At 38.4% G+C, this 24,142-nt stretch overlaps 1 protein-coding gene, 2 long non-coding RNA genes and 1 other non-coding gene across 5 annotated transcripts in view; all 4 read right to left on the bottom strand.

Annotated features, from left to right (window-relative positions):
* LOC126377645 (uncharacterized) overlaps nt 1-24,142 on the bottom strand; it is a 350,458-nt gene that overhangs the window by 55,817 nt on the left and 270,499 nt on the right. The gene's annotated exons all lie outside the window — the stretch shown is intronic.
* LOC126377597 (6-phosphogluconolactonase) lies at nt 1,209-7,169 on the bottom strand. 2 transcript variants are annotated; one of them, XM_050025413.1, is made up of 6 exons: nt 6,253-6,259; nt 5,873-5,912; nt 5,460-5,660; nt 3,460-3,614; nt 2,818-2,943; nt 1,209-1,854 (listed from the first exon to the last, which is right to left on the bottom strand). In XM_050025413.1, the coding sequence occupies exons 1-6, from the start codon at nt 6,253-6,255 to the stop codon at nt 1,753-1,755; spliced, it is 627 nt and encodes a 208-aa protein (XP_049881370.1). In that variant the 5' UTR covers nt 6,256-6,259; the 3' UTR covers nt 1,209-1,752. The 2 variants fall into 2 exon arrangements, with proteins under 2 accessions (XP_049881370.1, XP_049881369.1); XM_050025412.1 differs by lacking the exons at nt 5,873-5,912; nt 6,253-6,259 and adding an exon at nt 6,948-7,169.
* On the bottom strand, nt 7,791-7,874 carry Trnal-cag (transfer RNA leucine (anticodon CAG)). Its single transcript has one exon. It is a non-coding gene; the product is annotated as a tRNA-Leu (tRNA).
* On the bottom strand, nt 9,695-10,896 carry LOC126377648 (uncharacterized). The gene is made up of 3 exons (XR_007567950.1): nt 10,591-10,896; nt 9,917-9,956; nt 9,695-9,748 (listed from the first exon to the last, which is right to left on the bottom strand). It is a non-coding gene; the product is annotated as an uncharacterized LOC126377648 (long non-coding RNA).

Raw genomic sequence — 24,142 nt, 5'->3', positions numbered from 1 at the left:
AGGCAGTGGAGGTTTTACATATTACTTTTCAGGTAGGCATAAAATAAAATCTGCCCCTCCGGACTCGTGGTCACACCAGGTTGTCACACCAGTATGACAAACAGGAATTTTTTTCTTGTTTGTCACACCGCTAACAATACAACACCTTTTATCCTGACTTGTCATTATAAGTAGTGTTGTGTTTATCGGCGTATAAATTAAAATTAATTTCATTTACGAAATTATACTTTATTTAACAGAAACTTATCGCTATCGACCCACTAGAGTCGATTAATTCTTTCAAACATTTTTCCTCTCAGACGATTCCAATTGGGCACCCTCAGGCCTGTTGTCTTAAATGTTGTACCGGGTTAGAGCCTTCAGCGCTCCCCATTTGTCCGGCCAAGTAGTTAATGCGATAATATGACTTATTATCAAATAAAAAAAACCCGGTAATTATGGAAAAATCCATTAGGTCGCCAGTGATAGAAGATAGGAATAAACAAAAAGAATGTGCTATTAAACATAATTAATCTCTTTGCACAAATATAATGCCTCATGGCAAATATCGATATATTTTTTTATCATAGGGATATTCTCCGCACTAACAATGGTGTGATAAAAGGTGTTGTATCGTTAGCGGTGTGACAAACAAGAATAAAATTCCTGTTTGTCATACTGGTGTGACCACGAGTCCGGAGGGAAATCTGCCGATATACAGTCATGAGCAACATAATGTACCCACTTTAGGACTCTGTCGTACTAACATATTTGACGTTTAGTGAGACTTACAGTGCAATTTGTCAATAAAGTTACTGTGACATGGTACCAAAGTGTATACATAAATGCTCGTGACCGTACATGAACGAACGGTTCGTGTGTTATTAGTGTGATGGTTTTCTTTGGGTATGCGTTTATTAAGCTTTTTTTTGACGTGACTTATTGTAGATATGCCACAAATGGCATTAACTACTTGGCCGGACAAACGGGGAGCGCTGAGGGCTCTCGGCCGGTACAACATTTAAGACAACAGGCCCGAGGTGCCCAGTTATTTGAGAGATTTAATTAACCCTAGGCGAGTCGATGGCGATAAGCCCTGAATGTGGGAAGTCGTCGACCACGCCGCCGGCGGGGTCGAAATAATGTAGTTTAAAGCTAGCCCAAAGGCAACTACCGTATATTTTCACTGTAGTGTATACAAAATCTTATTTCTTAAAGTCAAACAAAGATTTTCTAATAAATTTTATTCAACAGGAATGTATAAAAAATCTTAATCCCAAACCTTCATAATTTACAACATTTTTAAAACAAAATTAATTTACATTTTCTTTTAAATAATGGTAGTCCCCTACTCTGGGTTTTGTGCAGGCTTTCGAACACCATTCGGTGGTCATCATCTTAACGAACCGCAAAGATATCTTAGAATCTTTTGTTTTGCAAACATCCACTTAGAACTTACGTAAGTTATGTTCCGTTTCAAAATTCACGTTTTTTTCAATGATTTTCAACTCCATATTTTTGCGATGACATCGTACCGAAAACAGGGATGATTCAGACCACGATTCTCAAGTTAATATGGATACGGTGTCACTAACACCTTGTATTTTCGAAGACTATTCTACATTATAATATTCATTAGGAAAATGTACCTTGAACCTGTTACTCTGATCAAGCTATGTTTAATTATGTATAAAATATAAATGCAATTGCAGGAATCTTATTCCTTATATTATATAAAAAAAAAAATACGAACTTAGAAATGGAATGGACGATTCATAAATGCGCTGCGGCCGCTTCGTCGACGATCCAATACAACGAACCATTTTCCGGCTTCACTCGACCAGCTGGTAAGTCTTCTTTGTCTTTTAAAATGCGCTGTGAAAAGGAAAAAGTTTGTATACATAGGGTAGTTTCCAACTAGTCAAATCAGTTACTTTTTACTAAATTACTATGGAAAAGCAACCTGTGACGTCATAGAAAAATGTGACAAAATGGCCCCGATTCCTGCAGACACCGCCTAATTTTATTTTAGGTTATATCCGTCATTTTCGTATCCGTCGAAAAGGAAAGGGACGGATGATTCACAGCTCTTAATTTTAGGAAGAATGAGTAAATTAATGTGTCGGGTTATTGACTGACGTAAAATTTTTAGACGGTTGGTTTAGATTTGTGCTTAAAATTGACGTGTGTTCCATAAATTTTATGCTTGTCGATTACCCGTCCCTTTCCTTTTCGGCGGATAAGAAAAGGACAGATATAACTTAAAATAAAATTAGATGGTATTTACAGGAATTAGCACCATTGTCGCACTTATTATTACATTTTTATTTAAATTCATAAACATTTTTGGCACATTTAGATCTGTTTTAGTAATCAGAATTTCATAATTTATCTTTGACCTAGGAAACTACCCATGTCTTGGGCTATATTATAACCTATTTAACATAACATGATTAAGAACATTAATGGCCCCGATTCCTGTAGACACCTCATTTTATTTTAAGTTGGTTATACTCGTCATTTTCTTATCCGCCGAAAAGGAAAGGGACGGATGATTGTCAACAATTTTAAAATGAATGAATAACCCGTGCAAATAAATTAGGCATCTCGCTGGTATGCAATCCGTTTGACGTGCTGTCTACTTAATTCTGTCAGGTTATTGGTGATTTTTGTGATATGTCCCCACCGGGATTCGAACCCGGCACCTCCGGATCGTGTGCCCAACGTTCAACCACTGGACCAAATAGGCCGTTAATTTTACGAAACGTAAAAAGTATCTTATTTAACTCCAAGGAGCCTATTGAAATACCCATATACTTATGTATAAAAAACACTTACTTTGACCATATCGGCTTTTCCCGCACCACTCATAGCGAAGATACAGTTTCTAGCGCTATTTATTACAGGGAATGTAAGGGTTATTCTCTCTGGAGGTGGCTTCGGCGAGTCGGTGATAGCTGCCACCTGCAAAATTCACAAAATGCTGCTTGGACTGTTAATAACAGAGGTCCCGGTTTCGAATCCCGTTGGGCCAAATCACAAAAATTACTTTGCGATCCCCAGTTTGGTTAGGACATTACATGCTAATCATCTGATTAATTAAGCACGTTAAGCCGTTGGTCCCGGTTACTACTTACTGATGTAAGTACGTAGTCGTTATATGAGTCATGTCAGGGGCCTTTTGCGGCTTAATAATAACCCTGACACCAGGGTTGACGGGTTGGTAATCCACTTCACAACCCACACGATAGAAGAAGAATAACAGAGGAACGAGTCTTGACAAAAGACAGAGAAAATATGCCACCTGACTCAGAGAAATTATAGTAGGCAACTGCCTTGAGGAATTAATAATTACATACTATGGGAATTTTGTTTTGTATAATATATAAGCCACACCTTATCACTATTATAAAGATTACAAAATCAAAAATTATATTCATTCGGGGTTTTGTTGTCAAGACCTAGGTTGCTAAAACGAACCTTCAAGTGTGTTTCACTGAGTAGTGAGTGACCAGGGAACAGAGAGCATGTATGGCCATCTGGACCCATGCCCAGGAGTAGCAGATCAAATATGAAGTTTTCACCATCAAAAGCCACTTTTAGTTTCTCTGTATAATCTTTTGCTGCTTCTTCAGCTGTAAAATAATAGTATTTTATGCAACAGTTGTATAAGAAGGGTCAAAAAATGCGAGTGGCGTGAGTTGCGATGTGAGCCTTGGCGAACATCGCAATAAGAGACGCCACGAGCATTTTTGACCTAGTTATACAACGTTGCATACAATACTTTTTCTACGACGACGTAATTTTAAACGAAACACAAAAATTTTCCAATTTATTTTCCAACGCGCGGGAAAATGGCGGCAAATGTATACTTTTTTTTATAGTATATCTATGGCACCAAACAAAGTAAAGGTGCCAGTATCCAGGTCAAAAAAAAAAAAAACAACAACGATGCTTTTTTGGCGACATTATAGTACAGTTACACTTTGTAAACAATGCTTTTATAGGCCATAGAGCGTACACTTTTTCAAAGAGTTTAATTATGTATGTACTTATATTAGACTTTTTGGTTATTTAAATGCCAGATTAAAGTAGAGGAGTAGAAAAAATACATTAAATAAAACCTGAAAATAGTAGGGTAGTGTTCAACTAGTCAAATCAGTTACTTTTTACTAAACCACGAAATTACTATGGAATTTGTATGAAAAAGCAACCTGTGACGTCATAGAAACACGTGATAAAATGTCACATTTATTACATTTTTCATTTTTAAAATTCATAAATAAGTTAAATAGAAAAAAGAAAAGGTTTTTTTTGTCACCTTTAGATCTGTCTTTATTTAGTAATCAGAATTTCATAATTTATTTTTGATCTAATAGCTGTCTGCCCGTGACTTCCTCACGTCATGATTCTAACTTTAAAACGACAAAGTTCATACAAATTTTCCACCCCCTTTTTAACTCCATTTATCACGCGACGCTCACGAAACGAAACGCACGCGAAATCACGAAATATCAGCCATGGGCATAAGTATTTATTTATCTTAGAATATACAACTTCTAAACCAAAATTATTATCAAGATTTCTGGTCCTTTTTATCAGAGCCCTTAATACTCCAGAATTTTAATGGGATTATAGATAACCGCACCACGCCTGTATCGTCGAAGGGGTAGGCAGAGGTGTATGGTATATTACACCCACTTCGTGCCAGCTATGTTACATGGACTTAATAAGGGACTTTCCAATCGACGTTCCCCAAACATACGATAGATGGCGTTGTTCACTTTTAACGTAATAATTACTTATTTTCTCATTCATGGGGTACATAATTATTCAAAAATGTAATGTAATGGGAGAGGCATATAGAACTAATTGTTGCTTGATATTTGGATTACATTATGTATAAAATGATATTGCTACATATATTGCTTCTCTTTATTTTGATCACAATAATATTTTTTAAGACAACTAAAAAAACAATTACAAAAGTCGCAGACGTAACCAAAACAGCGAGAAGATTGAAGTGGCGGTGGACCGGACACATGATGAGGTCTAAAACTAACAAATGGACAAAAGACATCACGGAATGGTACCCCAGAGACGGCAAAAGGCGAAGAGGGAGGCCAATCAAAAGATGGGAGGATGACCTACCTAAGGGGTGGAGACGATACACACAAAGTAGAGCAGATTGGCGCATGATAGAGGAGGCCTATGTCTCAGGACAGCCCGATTAGAATAAGTACTACATATAATAAACCTATGTAAAGTAGAACTGTACATCGGTGAATAAAGGCTATTTTTATTTTTATTTATTTATTTATTTAAAAAAACAATACAAGTGATTTTGATGTTTTTTTTTAATCTAATTTTTTTTCGAGACTTGAGCCACTCTTGGTGGTTATGCCAGCCTCATAGTTTACAGCGTTTAATGATGATCAAATCATCAATTTACAATGTTAAGTTACATTTAAAATTTATACCTGTGAGTCCCTGCTTCAGCGTAATGAATTGACTTTCTTTCAAATCAGTCTTTGGCAACAGGCTCCTCTTGTAGACTCCGAATGTCGAATCATCACTATCCTCCGGGACCACTCGTTCATCGCAGAACGTCAACACCCATTTCGACCAGTCTGTAGTGACCTTTGGTAAACCTTCGCTGAGGTATTTTATTACAGAACCACCTGAGAAAATATACAGATGTCCGATTACACATTATCCCAGGTATAATCACTGAGCCCAGCAAATTTTAATAAACATTGCTGAAATTATGAACCATGTTTTTGTAGGTGTTTTTGGTCTATTACAGAAACAACATGTAACCAGGAGGTATTAGTGCAGCCAGTTAATTTATTAGTTTGCAAGAAACTGATTGGACTTTTGAACTTTATTGTACCTCTGTATTCTCTACTGTGGCTATACAATGGCCCCGATTCCTGCAGACACCTCTAATTTTATTTTAAGTTATACCCATCATTTTCTTATCCGCCGAAAAGGAAAGGGACATATGATTAACAACTGTTAATTTTAAATGAATAAATAACCTAGGCAAATAAATTAGTCATCTTGCTGGTGGGCAATCTGATTGACATGTGCTGTCAACTTAATTCTATCGGGTTATTGGCCAATATATGTATAAATTTGGGAGGGTTTTTAAATTTTGGTGTTCCATAAATTTTATGCCTGCGGATTACACATCCCTTTCCTTTTCAGCGGATAAGAAAATGACAGGTATAACTTAAAATAAAATTAGATGGTCTGCACTGGAATCAGCACCATTGTGAGTATTGTCTGTAGACTTCCAACAAATAATAGTTAAGTGAGGGTAGTTACACCCACATTTTGATGGTCAAGCACAACTCTCCAGTTATCTCATGATTACATCTGGCTACTATACAGCCAAAACGTCAAGAAAGTAGGTATAAATATATAAGTTTATTAGTCAAAGTCCCTATAGGTATGTAGTAATAATGTGCGGTCTTTTATAAGTGATAGATGATCTTATGATCTTACAGATGTGGATAGGTTCGAGGCTCATTCATTAGAAAGTTACAGCATGGTGAGTTAATTTTTGAACAGTTTTTTTTTATAAATTCTAAGTACACTTACACACACACACACACACTTACACACATACTCCACACGTAACACACACACTACACTTACACTTGATCAGTAATTGAATATTTGGTCGCTATAAATTTAGAAAAACTTACAAAATTTTAAACTATCGTAATGTTTATTTTGATACCAATATTTTTATTAGCAGAATTGTTTTGAACAAGCTGCTTTCATAACATTGTATGAAGGCAAATATGCGCCCAATTATCCGATCACTGCTTTTAAAATAGCCCCTAGACAACTTGCAACCGTGTAAATATTATGAAGTGAAGTTAAGCGAATGTGAATTAATCAAGTAGTGAGGATTTTACTAATAAATAATGTGTGAAGCAAACAAAAGTAGACCTTACCGGAGAGGCCGACGACAAATTTTCCATTGTTATAGATGGCATCGTTTGAAATTTTTTCCACATACGACGCAAGCTTATTGATAATTTCGGTTTCATTTGCAACTTTAATAATAGTCATTTTCCAAAGTAAACAAAACAAACTTCGTACAACTTTTTTAGAGGTTATTGCAATGACAGGAGACAAATGAAAAGAACGACACTCACCAGTCACCACTCACCACACTCACTCACAGACTAGGTACCTAGTAAGAAATGACGTATCTCCCCAAGTTTGCCCCCTTTGTTTGCCCCTGAGGTTTGCCCTGAGGGTTTGCCCCAAGTCCACCATTTTTTTTTAAATTATAGCCGTCGCTTTTCGATAAACGACTAGGTATCGATAGTCTATTAGTCTATCGATAGTTGAACCTGAAACTTGAAAGAAAACCAATATTGTTCGATGGTTCGATAGTATTTGTGACGATAGTGTTGATATGGTGTTGGTCGAAATGAGCTATCAACATTATTGATCCTACGGATATGGTTTTAAGGTCTACAATGAATAGTCGAACTATCGACAGTTCGGCAACAGTACTTACTCACTAGTCACAAGTGTGGATGGGCTTTGTGAAAATTCCCAAATAAACAAAACGTCAAACCACCAGAGTATGTATAACTTTATACCCCAAACCCCAATAGGTACATTGAGCTGCTTACAGCTACCTACTTAATTTTCTTGCGACGCGTGTTTTTTTAAAATTTCGTACCAAGACTGATTTTTTATAATTTATATACTCGAAAACGCCTTCGATTTTAAAATATAACTTAATATTTAATAAAAAAAAAATAACTATACCACAAAAAGTTTGTCAGAAGTGGGATTCGAACCCACGCCCACAGAAGTGGACTGCGACCTGAACGCAGCGCCTTAGACCGCTCGGCCATCCTGACTTGGAATAATAGTTCGAAATTATGGATACGCTTCTTGAGGTCATATTCATACAGTCAATGTCCTTGATTTATTGGTATTTAGTATGCGCGAAAATAAATAATATACTAGTAGTATATCAATGGTCGGGGTCGATAGTCGATGTGTTATGAGCATTTTGGAAATATTTTTTTAGGCATAGAGGAAGTTTTAGATAACCTTCACTTATTAAAAAATCTGTTATAGATTTTGTTATAACCCCATTTTAGGTAGGTACAATTATTTTATAGTCTAGACTACTGGAACTGCAGTGCTATTCATGAAAGAAAATAATTTGAAAAAAAGAGCATAAGGCGGCGTGAGTCAGTCCGTCAATAATGCTCGCGCATCCGGTTCGCATTGTCGCATGCGTCTTATTGCTGCTTAAGGTACGCAACGCGAACCAGGCAGCAAAGTTGCGCATCTGAGCATTACCGCTAGATTGCCTCACAACCAAATTAATTTAGCAAAACTACAATCTCCTTCTACGTACTTGTACCTAAATCGGTGCAAGAGTGCGAGCTTCTATTAGTTCATTTCGTTCATCCTTATCGTTAATTGGCAGATCCTAAGTGACCAGACAACGTCATTGGCTTATTTAAGCTGTGCCATAAAATGAAAGCAATATAGGTAGGTACCCTCAGAACAATAACTAAAGCATAGAAGGAAGGCTAAAATAGCAACAGAACTCTATAATTCTGCTCTACTTTATCTTACGGAACCGGCGTAATGTTAGACAAAGACGCATATACAAAAATTGTTTCGTAATTTCGTAGGTTGTCACAAGTTTTTCATTGCCTAGTGTTGGGTGTCACTTTAGTAATATGTCGATAAAATTAAATTTACTTACAATTAATGTCGATAAATTTTTTTTACAAGATTTCTTTTTGTAGGATGCAATTATCTTCTTCTTGATGAAAGGAGACTCTGTCTCTGATAGGTAAGTATCTAACCATTTTTGGATTATATTGTCTGGTTTATATTAGTTTGGAGCTGCAGCTCACATTCAGGAAGGAAAGAAAATAGCCAACTGTTATCGTTTCATCGGTAAGTATTTTGTAATATTCGAATTTATTTATGATGTCATCCGCCGTGCACTGGTGTCGATCGACGTGCCGTGCAAATTGGAACCGCCGCCGCCGGGTCTAAGCCGCACAGACGGTAAGAGGCCCGATGGGGTCACGCCATAGACATAGAAAAGAGTATGGACTGGAAATACCTACAGAAAAAACGTGCCACTCTGTAAACATAAAATGGCGGTCTTTACTAGGGCTACAAGCTGTTTCAATACTAGGATACTCGTACCTACTAGATATAGCATTATACTTAAAAAAATACGGCATACAAGTATTCATAAGAGAACAGAAAGGGAAAGTAAAAGGTAGGTAGGTGGTGTACTGTATCTTTCGTGCAAAACTTGTAAGTATTGTATGTTGTGTGCAATAAAGTATATTTGTATTTGTAAAGGAAGGTTTAGTCAAGATTTATCTAAGTCGCTTACACAAATCTATAACATTCATTACATTCTTTATTGGGCGCAGTTCGTATCAACCTGGAGTGTTGGAGTAGGAGTAAATAAGAAAAGGAGGTAAAATGAAATATAAATTAGATCGTAAATCTGTTCATTAGCAAGTATTTATTTCACACGTTATTAATTATGTACATTATATTTACAATAAATACAAATTTATTAATTTCTAAACAGTGTCAATTTGCTTAGAAACTGTCTTTGTGACACCCTGTCACATTTTTTTTTTTTTTTTTTTTTTTTTTTTTTTTTTTTTCATTAAGTCGTTTGATCTTGGCGGGACTTGTTCAGCTTTTCTTTTAAATTTTTCATCTCGTCTTCTTGAACTGACTGAAATAAAGTTTAATAATAATGTTAAAATAGTATATGTACAAAATAATCTATAAAAATAAAAGTAAAATATATCGGATTTAAGTGCATTGTGCAGCTGGTTGAATTATACACTCTATATATGTATATCATGTTAAAAATATAAAAAAAGAAAATTATTTGATATACCTTTTCATGTAAATCCAGTCGACACTTTTGGATTTAATATCTGAAATCAAAGATAATAATAATTTACTTATATAAAACGTGTACAACTCATAATTGTTTAGACATAAAACAACTACAGACTTAGTATATATACTAAGTTTATTAAGTACATAATAATATGTAGTTGAATGATAGATAGTATAAACGTGTTGTGATAACATGATACAAATATCTTATCTATCTATCCAGCAGTGAGATGATGCAGGCTAGGCTGAAATTTAAATTTAAACACCATTTCATCTGTCTGATCTATAATGTTCAATGTAGGAATAGCATCGTCTCGAAGACGCCTCCACTTTGAATTAGGAACACACATAAATGAATCCGCAGTAAAATGTTTCGAGCAAATACGGCTGTACTTATTTGGAATCCAATTTCGTCTATTAATGCGAATTATCCATTCTTTCTCTTTGTTATCGTCTACAGGAAATCTAAAAATTAAAAGTATCGATAATTTTAGTACATCACTATGGACAATCAACATAACCTCAAATCAATTCCGTATTCATCGATGAAACGTATAATATAATGGATATCTCAAATATTTTATGCTACAAATCTATTCAGCAAAACATATTACTTTCCTAAAATTGTTCAGCAGTTCACATTTCACTAGAAAATTACAAAAAACTTACCGATGAAACGACAGAAGTTGTTGGCTATTTTCTTTTCTTCCTGAATGTGAGCTGCAGCCCCATACCACACAAGACATAATGTCACACAGTCGAGACACTCAATTATTTGATATAAATAAAAGTTTCTTTCCATTTATTTGGAAAAATATTGTTAAATTATCACTTAAAACAATCTGAACACAAGACACTCGTAAACACAGTTGACGCGACCGTGTCAAATAGTTCGATAAATATAAGTAAAATCTTCTTATGTATGTTACTATGTATTTGGCCGAGTTAAAATGAGTCCAATAGGTCCAAATGACATTTCATGTTGTGACAACCTCGGAAAAAATGAAGCAAAGAGCGAATCATTTGTCCTTTTCTCACTCATAGTTTGTGTCGTAAGCTAGAAGAGAGCCGGTTTATAGTTTCTGAATTCTTATTTTAGCCTTCCTTCTATGCTTTAGTTATTGTTCTGAGTAGGTACCTGCCTTCAAATCTAATCTAAGTTGATTCTTTAATGCAATTGATTATGTCTTTTTGAACTTTCTTATTTTAAGTAAATAGGAAATATGTGTTTTTATATAGATACACTAAATGTATTTATATTTGTGACGTAATTTTATCATTCTGCTAGATTTTTAATTCAACTATTCGAAGCTAGATGGTGTTAGTGTTTGTTCTACTATTGCCTACTAGATGTCGCTATTTGCGTATTTTTATTCGAAAGTAATCTTTAATTCAACTATTCGAAGCTAGTTAGCGTTAGTGTTTGTTCTACTATTGCCTACTAGATGTCGCTATTTGCGTATTTTTATTCGAAAGTATTGAAATAATGAGGGATTTTCCAGGCTACGTATCCCCGAAAATAATATAGATGGCACTGTCGAGATTTAACGTTATAATTACCTATTTTCTATTTACTCGGACACATAATGATTCAAAAGTACAATTTAACGGCAGAGGAATAATAAGAATAAATGTTGTTTGATATTTGGATCACATTATGACACCGAGGAGCTCGGTGGCGCAGCGGTAAACGCGCTCGGTCTGCGACTGTTGAAGTTAAGCAACTTTCGCAAAGGCTGGTCATAGGATGGGTGACCACAAAAAAAAAGTTTTCGTCTCGAGCTCCTCCGTGCTTCGGAAGGCACGTTAAGCCGTTGGTCCCGGCTGCATTAGCAGTCGTTAATAACCATCAATCCGCACTGGGCCCGCGTGATGGTTTAAGGCCCGATCTCCCTATCCATCCATAGGGAAGGCCCGTGCCCCAGCAGTGGGGACGTTAATGTTCTGATGATAAAGGCGTTGGGAGGCAAACTGGTCTAACATATTACATGATCTTAACCTCTGCACTTTTATTGTACAAGCACAACCTATATTTGTACAAGGTAAACATTATATTGGTGCTGCTTCCAGTACACAAAGTATTATACGTTGAATATCTCTCTCATCACGTAAGTCAGCTGGAAGAAATCTCTTTGTTTAGAGATAAGCTTACCTGTACTATCTGTTTTCTTTGTATGTCCCTTCTGTCTATTTTATTGTGTACAAATAAATAAGAAGTTTCATTTTATTTTAAGTTATACCTGTCATTTTCTTATCCCCCGAAAAGGAAAGACACGGGTAAAGACAGGCATAAAATTGATGGAACACACATCAATTTTAGGCAGAAATTCACCCCAAACCAGCCCAGGTTGCAGGTTAGGTCACATACCTCCGAAACGCATTTCTCGGGTATGTGGGTTTCCGCGCGATGTTTTCCTTTACCGCTGAGTACAAGCCATCATACATAGTATAAAACAGTTTATGGGAATTAAGAGATGACTGATCTGGGAACGAATTATTTTGTGACGGTCATAGAATATACAGTGTTAGTGACATCATAACCAATACTGAGGGGGATGATTCAGACCATGATTCTGAGTTAATATCAAGTGGAATTTTTCGTCGCCAAATTCATGATTTTTTTTGTGCCTTTTTAAATTATTTTCCATTCTATACCTTTGCGATGGAAAATTCCACTTGATGTCAACTCAGAATCATGGTCTGAATCATCTCTCAATGTTTCCGTTACGATGTCACTAACACCCTGTATAATATGTGCGAGAAGTTGCACTTGACACACATTCATTCACGCTTTCTGCCTCGTATGAGTGTCGAGTATGGTACTACGATATATAATATGGTTTTATACAAATCACAAGACCAACGTAACGTAGTATCACGCATGCATCCCCCTTTTTTGATATTTTTATGACGTGACTTACTGTAACCCCTTTTTTGATATTTTTATGACGTGACTTACTGTAACCCCTTTTTTGATATTTTTTTGACGTGACTTACTGTAACCCCTTTTTTGATATTTTTTTGACGTGACTTACTGTGACCCCTTTTTTGATATTTTTTTGACGTGACTTACTGTAACCCCTTTTTTGATATTTTTTAACGTGACTTGCTGTAAATGGCAATAACTACATGTCCGGAGAAAACGCTTGCATCGCCGAAGTGGTAGGCGAGTATAACACAATATTTTTACTCCTTACCAGCTATCTTTATTTATTATTTATTTATTTATAAACACACCAACAGCACCATAATAAAACATTCAATAAAATAAAAGTTACATCAGGAATTAGACTGTTACATAAGCCAATTATAGGTGCACACAACATTTGCAGTGTAAGACAACGTAGGTAATCGTTTAGTAGATAACTAAATTATACAAATATAATTTCTATGAAAATTTAAAATACAGATAATTAAAAAAAATACAATATAGTAAAATATATATTATGCTGGAGGACATAAATATTTATTAATTTTATCCTTATACTGGTGCTAATTCCTGTAAATACCATCTAATTTTATTTTAAGTTATATCTGTCATTTTCTTATCCGCCGAAAAGGAAAGGGACGGGTAATCGACAAGGATAAAATTTATGGAACACACGTCAATTTTAAGCACAAATCTAAACCAACCGTCTAAAAATTTTACATCCGTCAATAACCCGACACAGTTAAGTAGACAGCACGTCAAACGGATTGCATACCAGCGACGTACCTTTTGATTCGCCCGGGTTATTCATTAATTTACTCATTCTTCCTAAAATTAAGAGCTGTGAATCATCCGTCCCTTTCCTTTTCGACGGATATGAAAATGACGGATATAACTTTAAATAAAATTAGGCGGTGTCTGCAGGAATCGGGGCCACTGCCTAAGATATTAAGGAAAAGCATAGATTAAGGAATAATACTACGTATAGAACGGCAACTCTCCGTTCCAATTCAATAATGGCAACAAGTAGACACTCGAAATATTCCTTGTATTCACAAAATGAGTATGTTTTCTTTAATTATTATGTTTGTCATTTCCATATTTCGGGCCTATGGAGTCCCGGACTTTTGGAAGGCGTGCGTGGGGCCGAAGCCAACACGTAGAGGCTCTTTAAGACAATTTAATCTAAATGTGGTGTGACACCAACCGGCGATTATCCCTGTATGCATTATGGGAGTGCACCCAAAGACAATCAAGGCAATTATTATTATTATTATTATTAGCCTGGATGATCCCACTGCTGGGCAAAGGCCTCCCCCCACAAGTATCCCGGTTCTGTGCGAGCTCTATCCGATAACCGTCGAGTTCGTCGCGCCTTCGTTTCCGGGGTCTACCACGTCTACGGTGCCCGTCCTGTGGTGGCCAGTGCGTGATGATCTTTGCCCATCGTTCCGGATGCATGCGGCACACGTGTCCAGCCCAGTCCCACTTTAGCCTGGCGGCCCTGGTTTTCTTTAATAAGAAATAATAAAATAAATATTTAAGAGGGGCTCTCATTCAAAAACGATTTTTTTTTAGCTCTTTCGGACGTTACAGCCAATCTAAACATACCAGGGCTTAGACCAAGAGGACGACCAAAAACAAGATGGGCGGATGTGGTCAAAAAGGACCTGTGTATGTGCAATGTCTCCGAAAACGACACGTCCGATAGAGCGAAGTGGAAGAGAATTACGAAGAAGGCAGACCCCACCATCAGATGGGAATAATAAATGCCAAGGAGAGAGAGAGAGAGAGAGAGAGAGGAACGGATCCCTTCGTGCGCGACTCCGACTCGCGCTTGACTGGTTTTTTACAGTGTCACTAACACCCTGTATATTCTTAACATGTAGTATGTGCAAGGTGAAAAACATCGCGATTGACGACCGTAATAGGTCGTGTGGCGCCTGAGGCTGTTTATTCAATGTATTATCTTAAATACATAAGTGACAATTCAATGCTTTTTAAATTACACGGCGTTCGTGGTCCAGTGGTTGAGCGTCGGGCTCGAGATCCGGAGGCCCCGGGTTCGAAACCCGGTGGGAACATATCACAAAAATCACTTTGTGATCCCTACTTTGGTTAGGACATTAAAGGCTGATCACCTGATTGTCCGAAAGTAAGATGATCCGTGCTTCAGAAGGCACGTTAAGCCGTTGGTCCCGGTTACTGCTTACTGATGTAAGTGCGTAGTCGTTATATGAGTCACGGCAGGGGCCTTTGGCGGCTCAATAATAACCCTGACACCAGGATTGATGAGGCTAGTATTCCACCTCCTAATCCACACGATAAGAAGAGAATTCTTTTTAAATTCTAAACATACCATCACGCCTTGAAGGGGTAGGCAGAGGTGTTAGTATTATACATTCACTTCTCGCCGGCTATGTTAAGTCCCATCTAAGGCGAGCCTGTTGCCATTAACCGAGTATCATCATCATCATCAACTTAAGAGCCACGCTCTTGTCGGTGCAGCATTTTCCATGCTACTTTTTTAGGGAAAATGTTTTCCCTCTTGCCTTCCGCCCCGCAGTACTCTGTCTGATGCAAGTGGGATGGCGCCCAGAGTAGTCTATTACAAAGCCATACTAGGACTCCTGTCCTCCGCCTCTGAATAGTACTGACAGTTACTGCTGCCCTCTGTCAGGTTCCAGGTTACAGTTCCTGTGACTTGCCCCTTCCGTCCTGCATTGGCGTACCGATGGCTCCCATCTTGGCCTCTGCAACCGTTGAGGTCTTCACCCGTATCCTTGGGCAAGGGTTCTACTTATACCCCGTAGGTCTGGGTCCCTATTCGAGCTCAGCCACCAACTCACTCTTACTGAAGTAAGAGACGCTTACCCCCGCGGCAAGGACGCGCCGAACAGGATTGCCCCAGTGGAGGGTAGAGAAGATGAGTCTGGCCCCCCTGGGGTCGGGTTAATGGTCTTGTATGGAACCAAGACCTTTCCTTTTCGGCGGATAAGAAAATGACAGGTATAACTTAAAGTAAAATTAGGAGGTGTCTGCAGGAATCGGAGCCAAAGTCCCATTCCGTCCCTCTTGGTCCGTCACATACATCGTAACGAATACTGAGGGGGATGGTTCAGCTCATTATTCTGAGTTAATATCAAGAGGATTTTTCCATCGCAAAAGTATCATTCCCCTAGCATTACATATCCTGTTTTTCACAGGGTCCGCTTATCTAACCTGACGATTTGACAGGTCTGGTTTTTTACAGAAGCGACCGCCTGTCTGACCTTGAAACGCGCGAAGGGAAAACCAGCCCAATACAGGTTAGGTCACATAACTCCGAAATCGCATTCTCGGGAATGTGGGTTTCCATCGCAAACGTATAGTGAGAGAATTTAAAATAATTTAAAAGAAAACATGAATTTTGCGACAGTAATTTCCACTTGATATTAACTCAGAATCATGGTCTGGATCATCCCTCTCAGTGTTCGTTACGATGTCAATAATACCTATATACCTTACGTATGTACCTATGTAATTTATAGTAACTGGAACATCATTATCATCCCACTGCTGGACATATCCTCAGCCTAGTAACTTGATAAATAAATGTCGGGAGTCTCATATCCCTGGTTTAAACACGGTAAGAACCGGTTATTATGTGTTTTAATTTTAGTAACTTGATATCAATATATAAATAAGTAAAGGTTTTTTTAGCCAAGGCATTTGACTCCCATTATCTATCTGTATTAAATGCTTTTTATTTTTTTATGACTGTGTCATATGATAAGGCCAGTGACCTCTGAGTTTACCTTGGAAATCTAACGATAGTAAAGATACCAGTTAAAATATACCTGTTACCTCTGTTACCTAATATGTGTTACCGATGGCGAATCGTGATTCTTATGACTTTGAACGTGTTGACTAACGATAAAGAGAACATTATAATATAATAGACGTGGTCTTGAAGATGAGTGTGTTAAACAAACATACGTACTTATAATACATTGGTGCTAATGCCATCCAATTTCATTTTAAGTTATTTCTGTCATTTTCTTATCCACCGAAAAGGAAAGGGACGGGTAATCGACAAGCATACAATTTATGGAACACACGTCAATTTTAAGCACAAATCTAAAACAACCGTCTAAAAATTATACATTGGCTGATAACCCGGCAGAATTAAGTTGACAGCACATGTCAAACGGTTTGCATACCAGCGAGATACCTTTTTGATGCTCCCGGGTTATTCATTTTTACTCATTCTTCCTAAAATTAAGAGCTGGCAATCATCCGTCCCTTTCCTTTTCGGCGGATAAGAAAAAAACTAAAATTAGGAGGTGTCTGCAGGAATTGGGGCCAATACCTATAAAAAAAATAGTTTATTTCTCATAATTGTAACGAAGTTTGTTGTCGAGACTTCCCAGTAAGTAACTAGAGTACTTGTGTTGGGAATGACACGCAACCTATACAATATACATACAATATGTTATCATGTGACATGAAGTAAATTCAATTAATTAATTCGTTATACAAATATAAATAGACTTCATTTAACTGCACACATGCGAAAAAATCTGAAGGTATTATTATTAGTATAGCAGAAATTAAAGAAAACTCTTCCAAATTTTTGTATTGGCCAGTAACCCATAGAATTAAGCGGACAGCACATGTCAAACGGATTGCATGTGAGCGAGATGCCTATATTATTTATTTATTCGTTTACCAGGGATATTCTGGATATGAAATTTCGGATACGGATTAGATACGGATATAAGAATGATTATTATACCGGATACGGTTACGGATACGGATAATAAATTATTTCGGATTATTGTGAAACACTTGATGATATTTTAACAGTAGAGTACTTTTTTTATCCAGGCAGAGGATTCTGAGCTTCTTTATATAAGTGGTGCATGCTCGCCTCGAAATGTTCGTGTACGCGGTGGCATCCGGAAGTCAGGTCGCAGCTTTCCCTCAAAAATGTGCGAAGGGAGCGATGGCTGGCTTTCGCGTCAACTCTTGATCGGGTGCTGCGTATGTCGACCGGCACGCCTCTGTCAGGGAGCTCATAAAACACTGTTTCTGTAATAAAGTCACATAAACTCTTTATTTTTCACTTTCCTTCCACCGACTACAATTGGAATACCAGAGCGTTGCCATTTCGTAAAAAATAAATTACCCACGACCATAGTTTTTATATTTACTTTGCAAGGAAATTTTGAACATTTCATAAAAGAGTTACTTACAGTTTTAATGATTTTATATATATGTGACAAGTAATAGTAAGTATTTCAGTTTATAAATTATGTAATACATATTGGATTAAAAAAAGGAAAGAAATGAAAACATGAAACAATAGGACTAGGGCCCTGTGCTGGGAGGTTTTCTGGCCACGTCTTTTCCTCAGCGTTACAGATTTCGATTTGGTAGTAGTTTTACAGCTAGTTACATAATGGTGCTAATTCCTGTAAGTACCATCTAATTTTATTTTAAGTCATATCTGTCATTTTCTTATCCGCCGAAAAGGAAAGGCACGGGTAATCGACAAGCATAAAATTTATGGAACACACGTCAATTTTAAGCACAAATCTAAAACAACCGTCTAAAAATTTTACATCAGTCAATAACCCGACACAGTTAGTAGACAGCATGTCAAACGGATTGCATACCAGTGACGTACCTTTTTGATTCGCTCGGGTTATTCATTCATTTACTCATTCTTCCTAAAATTAAGAGCTGTGAATCATCCGTCCCTTTCGACGGATATGAAACTGACGGATATAACTTAAAATAAAATTAGGCGGTGTCTGCAGGAATCGGGGCCAATATGTAATTTAATTTTTGACGTTCAAACAGCCCTGGCTGACTATGTAAGCCAATTTTGAAAAATAAATATTTTTGATGATTTTTTATATCGGATATCCGATAGTTTCGGTTACGGTTACGGAGCTCCCTAACATCCCTGCCCTGTACATACGGGGTGTAAGTGACACCGTAACGAATACTGGGGGGAAGGATTCCGCTCATGATTCTGAGTTAGTAATATCAAATGGCTGTACTTAGTATTTTTGTATTAAGTCCTACATATGAATGCATTTAGGCCCCCGCAGTCCATATGACACGCTATCGGCCATATCAATCTTACACCGGTTGATTTAGCAATATTATTGTACAGTTGGCAAAATAAAGTACAGTTTTTAATAATTATTTTTTCAGATATTTTCGATTAGCTGTACCCCCTTGACGCTTTAACATAGCCTATAACCAGCGGACAATCAAGACGCTTCTAGTGACACCTATTTTGTTGAATTCTGACAGTTGGTTTAGGAGTTAGGTTGGAACAGACGTGCATACACACATACATACATAGGTACAGTCATAAGTAATATCATGTACCCACTTTAGAACCCTGTCGCACTAGCATATTTGACATTTAATGAGACTTACGGTTCAATTTGTCAAAAAAGTTAATGTGACATGGTTTCAAAGTGTATACATATTATTACTCGTGACCTGTATTGGGCTGGTTTTCCCTTGGCGGGTAGAAAAATTGGAAATCAGAGGCAATCGCTTCTGTAAATAACTGGACATATAATATACATACATACATAGCGGTCAAACACATCCTCCTTTTTGCTTCACCGCAGTCGGGTAAAATAGAGCCCAGTACTATACCAAACTTGCGGTAGTTTTTTTTGCTACCACTACAACTTATCGAATGTGTGTCGAAGGGGAGGGCGGTGCGTAGATCCGTGTTGCTGACCCTACCACAGTGGTAGACGCACATACTGCATTTTATAATGTGCACTTTATATATGTTTGTGATTTTCTATCATACTCTATACCATGGCACAAGAAAACTAGGTATACTTACTCAAAAGAGACAGTTAACATTTCAAGGTTAGCCCAGCTGATGTCATCACACCCTGCGTTGCCATTTCGTTCTTCTTCTATCGTGTGGGTTGTGAGGTGGATTACCAACCTCATCAACCCTGGTGTCAGGGTTACTATTGAGCCGCCTAAGGCCTCTGACATGGCTCATATAACGACTAAGTACTTACATCAGTAAGTAATAACCGAGACCAACGGCTTAACGTGCCTTCCGAAGCACGGATCGTCTTACTTTCGAACAATCAGGTGATCAGTCTGTAACGTCCTAACCAAACTAGGGATCACAAAGTGATTTTTGTGATATGTCCCCACCGGGATTCGAACCCGGGACCTCCGGATCGTGAGCCCAACACTGGACCACGGAGGCCGGGGCACATTTAAAAATATGGTATACCTCCCTATACTTAAGAACCAAGTCGCATTACGTAACAGCACAATTCATAATTCTTTTTTATCAAGATAACATTAACATAAACAGCCTACTTATATACGTCCCACTGCCGGGCACAAGCCTCCCCTCAATCAACCGGATAGGGTATGGAGCATACTCCACCACACTGCTTTATTAAGATACATGGAATATTGCATTAGGATATTATCAATACAATAGTGAGGAGCTCGGTGGCGCAGCGGTAAACGCGCTCGGTTTGCGATTGTTGAAGTTAAGCAACTTTCGCAAAGGTCGGTCATAGGATGGGTGACCACAAAAAAACAAAGTTTTCATCTCGAACTCCTCCGTGCTTCGGAAGGCACGTAAAACCGTTGGTCCCGGCTGCATTAGCAGTCGTTAATAACCACCAATCCGCAGTGGGCCCGCGTGGTGGTTTAAGGCCCGATCTCCCTATCCATCCATAGGGAAGGCCCGTGCCCCAGCAGTGGGGATGTTAATGGGCTGGTGATGATGATGATGATTATCAATACAATTAAAATTACAATTCTTCATTGCACTAAAGGAACATTATTATTATAACGCAGGAATACAATTTAAACAAACGTTCAAAAAAATGCGGCCTTATTTTTAAGGTATCTTCTTCCAGATACCTTATGAGTAATATGATAATAAAATTATGTGAGAACCGAAGCAAATGGAACTCCACAGTCCCTGCTCACCTCAGTGGGAAATAGGCGTGAGTTTATGTATGTATGTTCTTTGATTATTACGCGAATATGTGAAGATCTTCCATTTGGAAAGAAGCCAATTATGTCAGGGTCGATCTGGAGAGAGCTGGAGACGATATTATCTTAAGACATTGAAATTAATGCAAAACGCATTGTCACGCCAAAAATATATATGGCTTAAACTACCGCCAGCAATTTCGACCGCGTGGATTTTAGATTTCACAATAACAAGCATACTTTGCGATACATGCATACATATATACATAAACAGCCTACGTATACGTCCCACTGCTGGGCACAGGCCTCCCCTCAATAAGTAAGTAGTCGTTACATGAGGCACGTCAGGGGCCCTTAGCGGCTCAACAGTAACACCAGGGTTGATGGGGTTGGTAAACCACCTCACAACCCACACGGTAGAAGAAGAACGTGCCCCTACTAAGATACCCCCCACACTAGCGTCTTTCGAGCGTCGTCGTCGTGCGAGCGTCTGTGCGACGTCTATGCGACGTCGACGCCGCGGTGACGCGACGCCAGAGCTGGCGTTCGTGGCGATGGCGTTCGCCGCGGCGTCGACGTCGCGTAGGCGTCGCGCAGACGCTGTGCACGACGACGACGCTCGAAAGACGTGGTTTATTGCGTTTACTTTTGTGCTTTATTGAAGAGATAAGTAAATAAAACAGTGCATTGATTCGCAGTGGGCGCGGTTGCAACACACGCAAGTCTTACACACGTGCGTTGCGACATGCGGAGTGTCGCGGACGTTAGTCGCACTGTTAGGGACTGTACTTCCGAATATCGATAAGTATTTATTTATGCCGCAGTGGAGCAGCGTGGTGGAGTATGCTGTATGTATATAGGCTATTTATGTTTGTATGTATTTATTTATGAATTTCTTTTGTTTTTTTTATTTGCAGTATTTTTTGTAGCTTTTTTTTTTGACGTGACTTATTGTAGATTTGCCGCAGCTGGCATTACCTACTTGAATAGAATAGAATCTTTATTTGCTTTAAACACGGTATACAGAGATGGAATAAATTATACAGGTCCATGACATGTTTGCAAAATATAAAAATACTTATAACAAATGAAGATAACACAATAATAACAATGAAATGAGGTCAAGAGATTACAATAATAAAATGGAATATCTAATAATTGAGCATAATTAATAATTCATCAACACTATAAAATTGTTTATGGCTTGGCCGGACAAATGGGGAGCGCTGAAGGCTCTCCCGGTACAACGTTTAAGACAACAGGCCTGAGGGTGCCCAGTTGGGCGCGAACCTCAGCTCAGGGCGTCGTCTGAGAGGAAAAATATTTGAAAGAATTAATCGACCCTAGTGGGTGGCTGATCGAGGGAGGTTTTTTGTATCGTATCCTAAATAGACTACTCTGGACGCTTCCCACTCTCGTCAGACAGAGTACTGCGGGGCGGAAGGCGAGAGGAAAACCACTGCCATATTTTTCCCTAAAAAAGTAGCATAGAGAATGCTCCGAAAAGAGAGTAGCTCTTAAATTATATCCTTTCTGTATCTCGGGCCTATGGAGTCCATTCTTCTATCGTGTGGGTTGTGGTTTGGCAGAAGGCAAGAGGGAAACCAATGCTCTATTTTTCCCTAAAAAGTAGCATGGAGAATGCTACACCGACAAGAGCGTGGCTCTTAAATTAGTGATGATGATGTGGGTTGTGAGGTGATGGTAAACAGTTCTATATTTTGGCAAGGTTGGACACTCGTGGGACAGTAGGTATTTTTTATCGACAATTCAATGCGTCCCATCACTAGTGGTCAGATTGTCCTGGGTGCGGTTGTTCGCCTTGCAGACACATATGCATGCGTACCACACATACGCGCATCGTCAGCAAAACAAGTATCTCAATACTTTCTAAATACTTATACCATTTCCATTTTTTTAGTTTATTGTATACATAAATATAGAATAAGGAATAATACTACGTACAGAACGGCAACTCTCCGCTCCCCACCAGCGGCTGAGCTAGGTTTACCTCACCCCTTCGGTCTTACTTTGTCTTCAATCGTATGGCGTCAGACGTCACACACACAGATGCGCGTGTACGATAACGTCAACGTGGAGTGTCTGTGTAAAACGAGGTGTTTTGTATGAAGTGTCTGGGGTGTGACAGAAATAAACACAAAGACAAGTTGATTACACAAAGCAGACAAACAGTTCAGCTTATTTCTATTAGAAATCTCTTCCAGCAAACCGGGAAAGAGACAATCTAAAACCAAGAGAGGGCAGATAGGCCAATCAATAAAACATTCCAATCTTCTCTCCTTCTTATCGTGTGGGTTGTGAGGTAGAATACCAACCTCATCAACCCTGGTGTCAGGGTTACAATTGAGCCGCCAAAGGCCCCTGATATGGCTCATGTAACGATTACAAACTTACATCAGTAAATAGTAAGCGGGACCAACGGCTTAACATTCCAATAAGATATTTATTTAAGATTCTGTGGTGAGGTTTTCGGTCTAGTGGTTAAAAAAAACTTAATTCGGGTTCCGTTTACTTTTGTTTATCACGTGACTTCCAGAATTTGTACCTGGTTAATGGATATAGGCTTTATTTTGAATCTGAATATTATTCTGCTGACGGTAGCCGACCTGCAGCTAGCCAATTATTTAATGTTGTCTAGACCACCGGATTAGCAAATCCAACATTATTGTTATTCAATAAACTCAAACATTACATTAGGTGAGGAGCTCGGTGGCGCAGCGGTAAACGCGCTCGGTCTGCGGTTGTTGAAGTTAAGCAACTTTCGCAAAGGCCGGTCATAGGATGGGTGATCACAAAAAAAAGTTTTAATCTCGAGCTCCTCCGTGCTTCGAAAGGCACGTGAAGCCGTTGGTCCCGGCTGCATTAGCAGACGTTAATAACCATCAATCCGTACTGGGCCCGCGTGATGGTTTAAGGCCCGTTCTCCCTATCCATCCATAGGGAAGGCTCGTGCCCCAGCAGTGGGGACGTTAATGGGCTGATGATGATGATGATTACATTAGGTACCTCTGTATTGTCTCCTGTGGCCTTAAAATGTCCGAATTGAACTTTGTTTATTCTTCTTCTTCTATCGTGTGGGTTGTGAGGCGAACTACCAACCTCACCAACCCTGGTCTCAGGGTTACTATTGAGCCGCCAAAGGCCCCTGACATGACTCATAATTATAACGACTACGTACTTACACAGTAAGTAGTAACCGGGACCAACGGCTTAACGTGCCGTTCGAAGCACGGATCGTTTTATTTTCGGACAATCAGGTGATCAGCCTGTAAT

This window comes from Pectinophora gossypiella, chromosome 23 (genome assembly GCF_024362695.1).
Source record: "Pectinophora gossypiella chromosome 23, ilPecGoss1.1, whole genome shotgun sequence".
Lineage (NCBI taxonomy): Eukaryota > Metazoa > Arthropoda > Insecta > Lepidoptera > Gelechiidae > Pectinophora > Pectinophora gossypiella.
The sequence above is the reverse complement of the archived record's forward strand: the minus strand, read 5'-3'. Positions and strand labels throughout refer to the sequence as shown.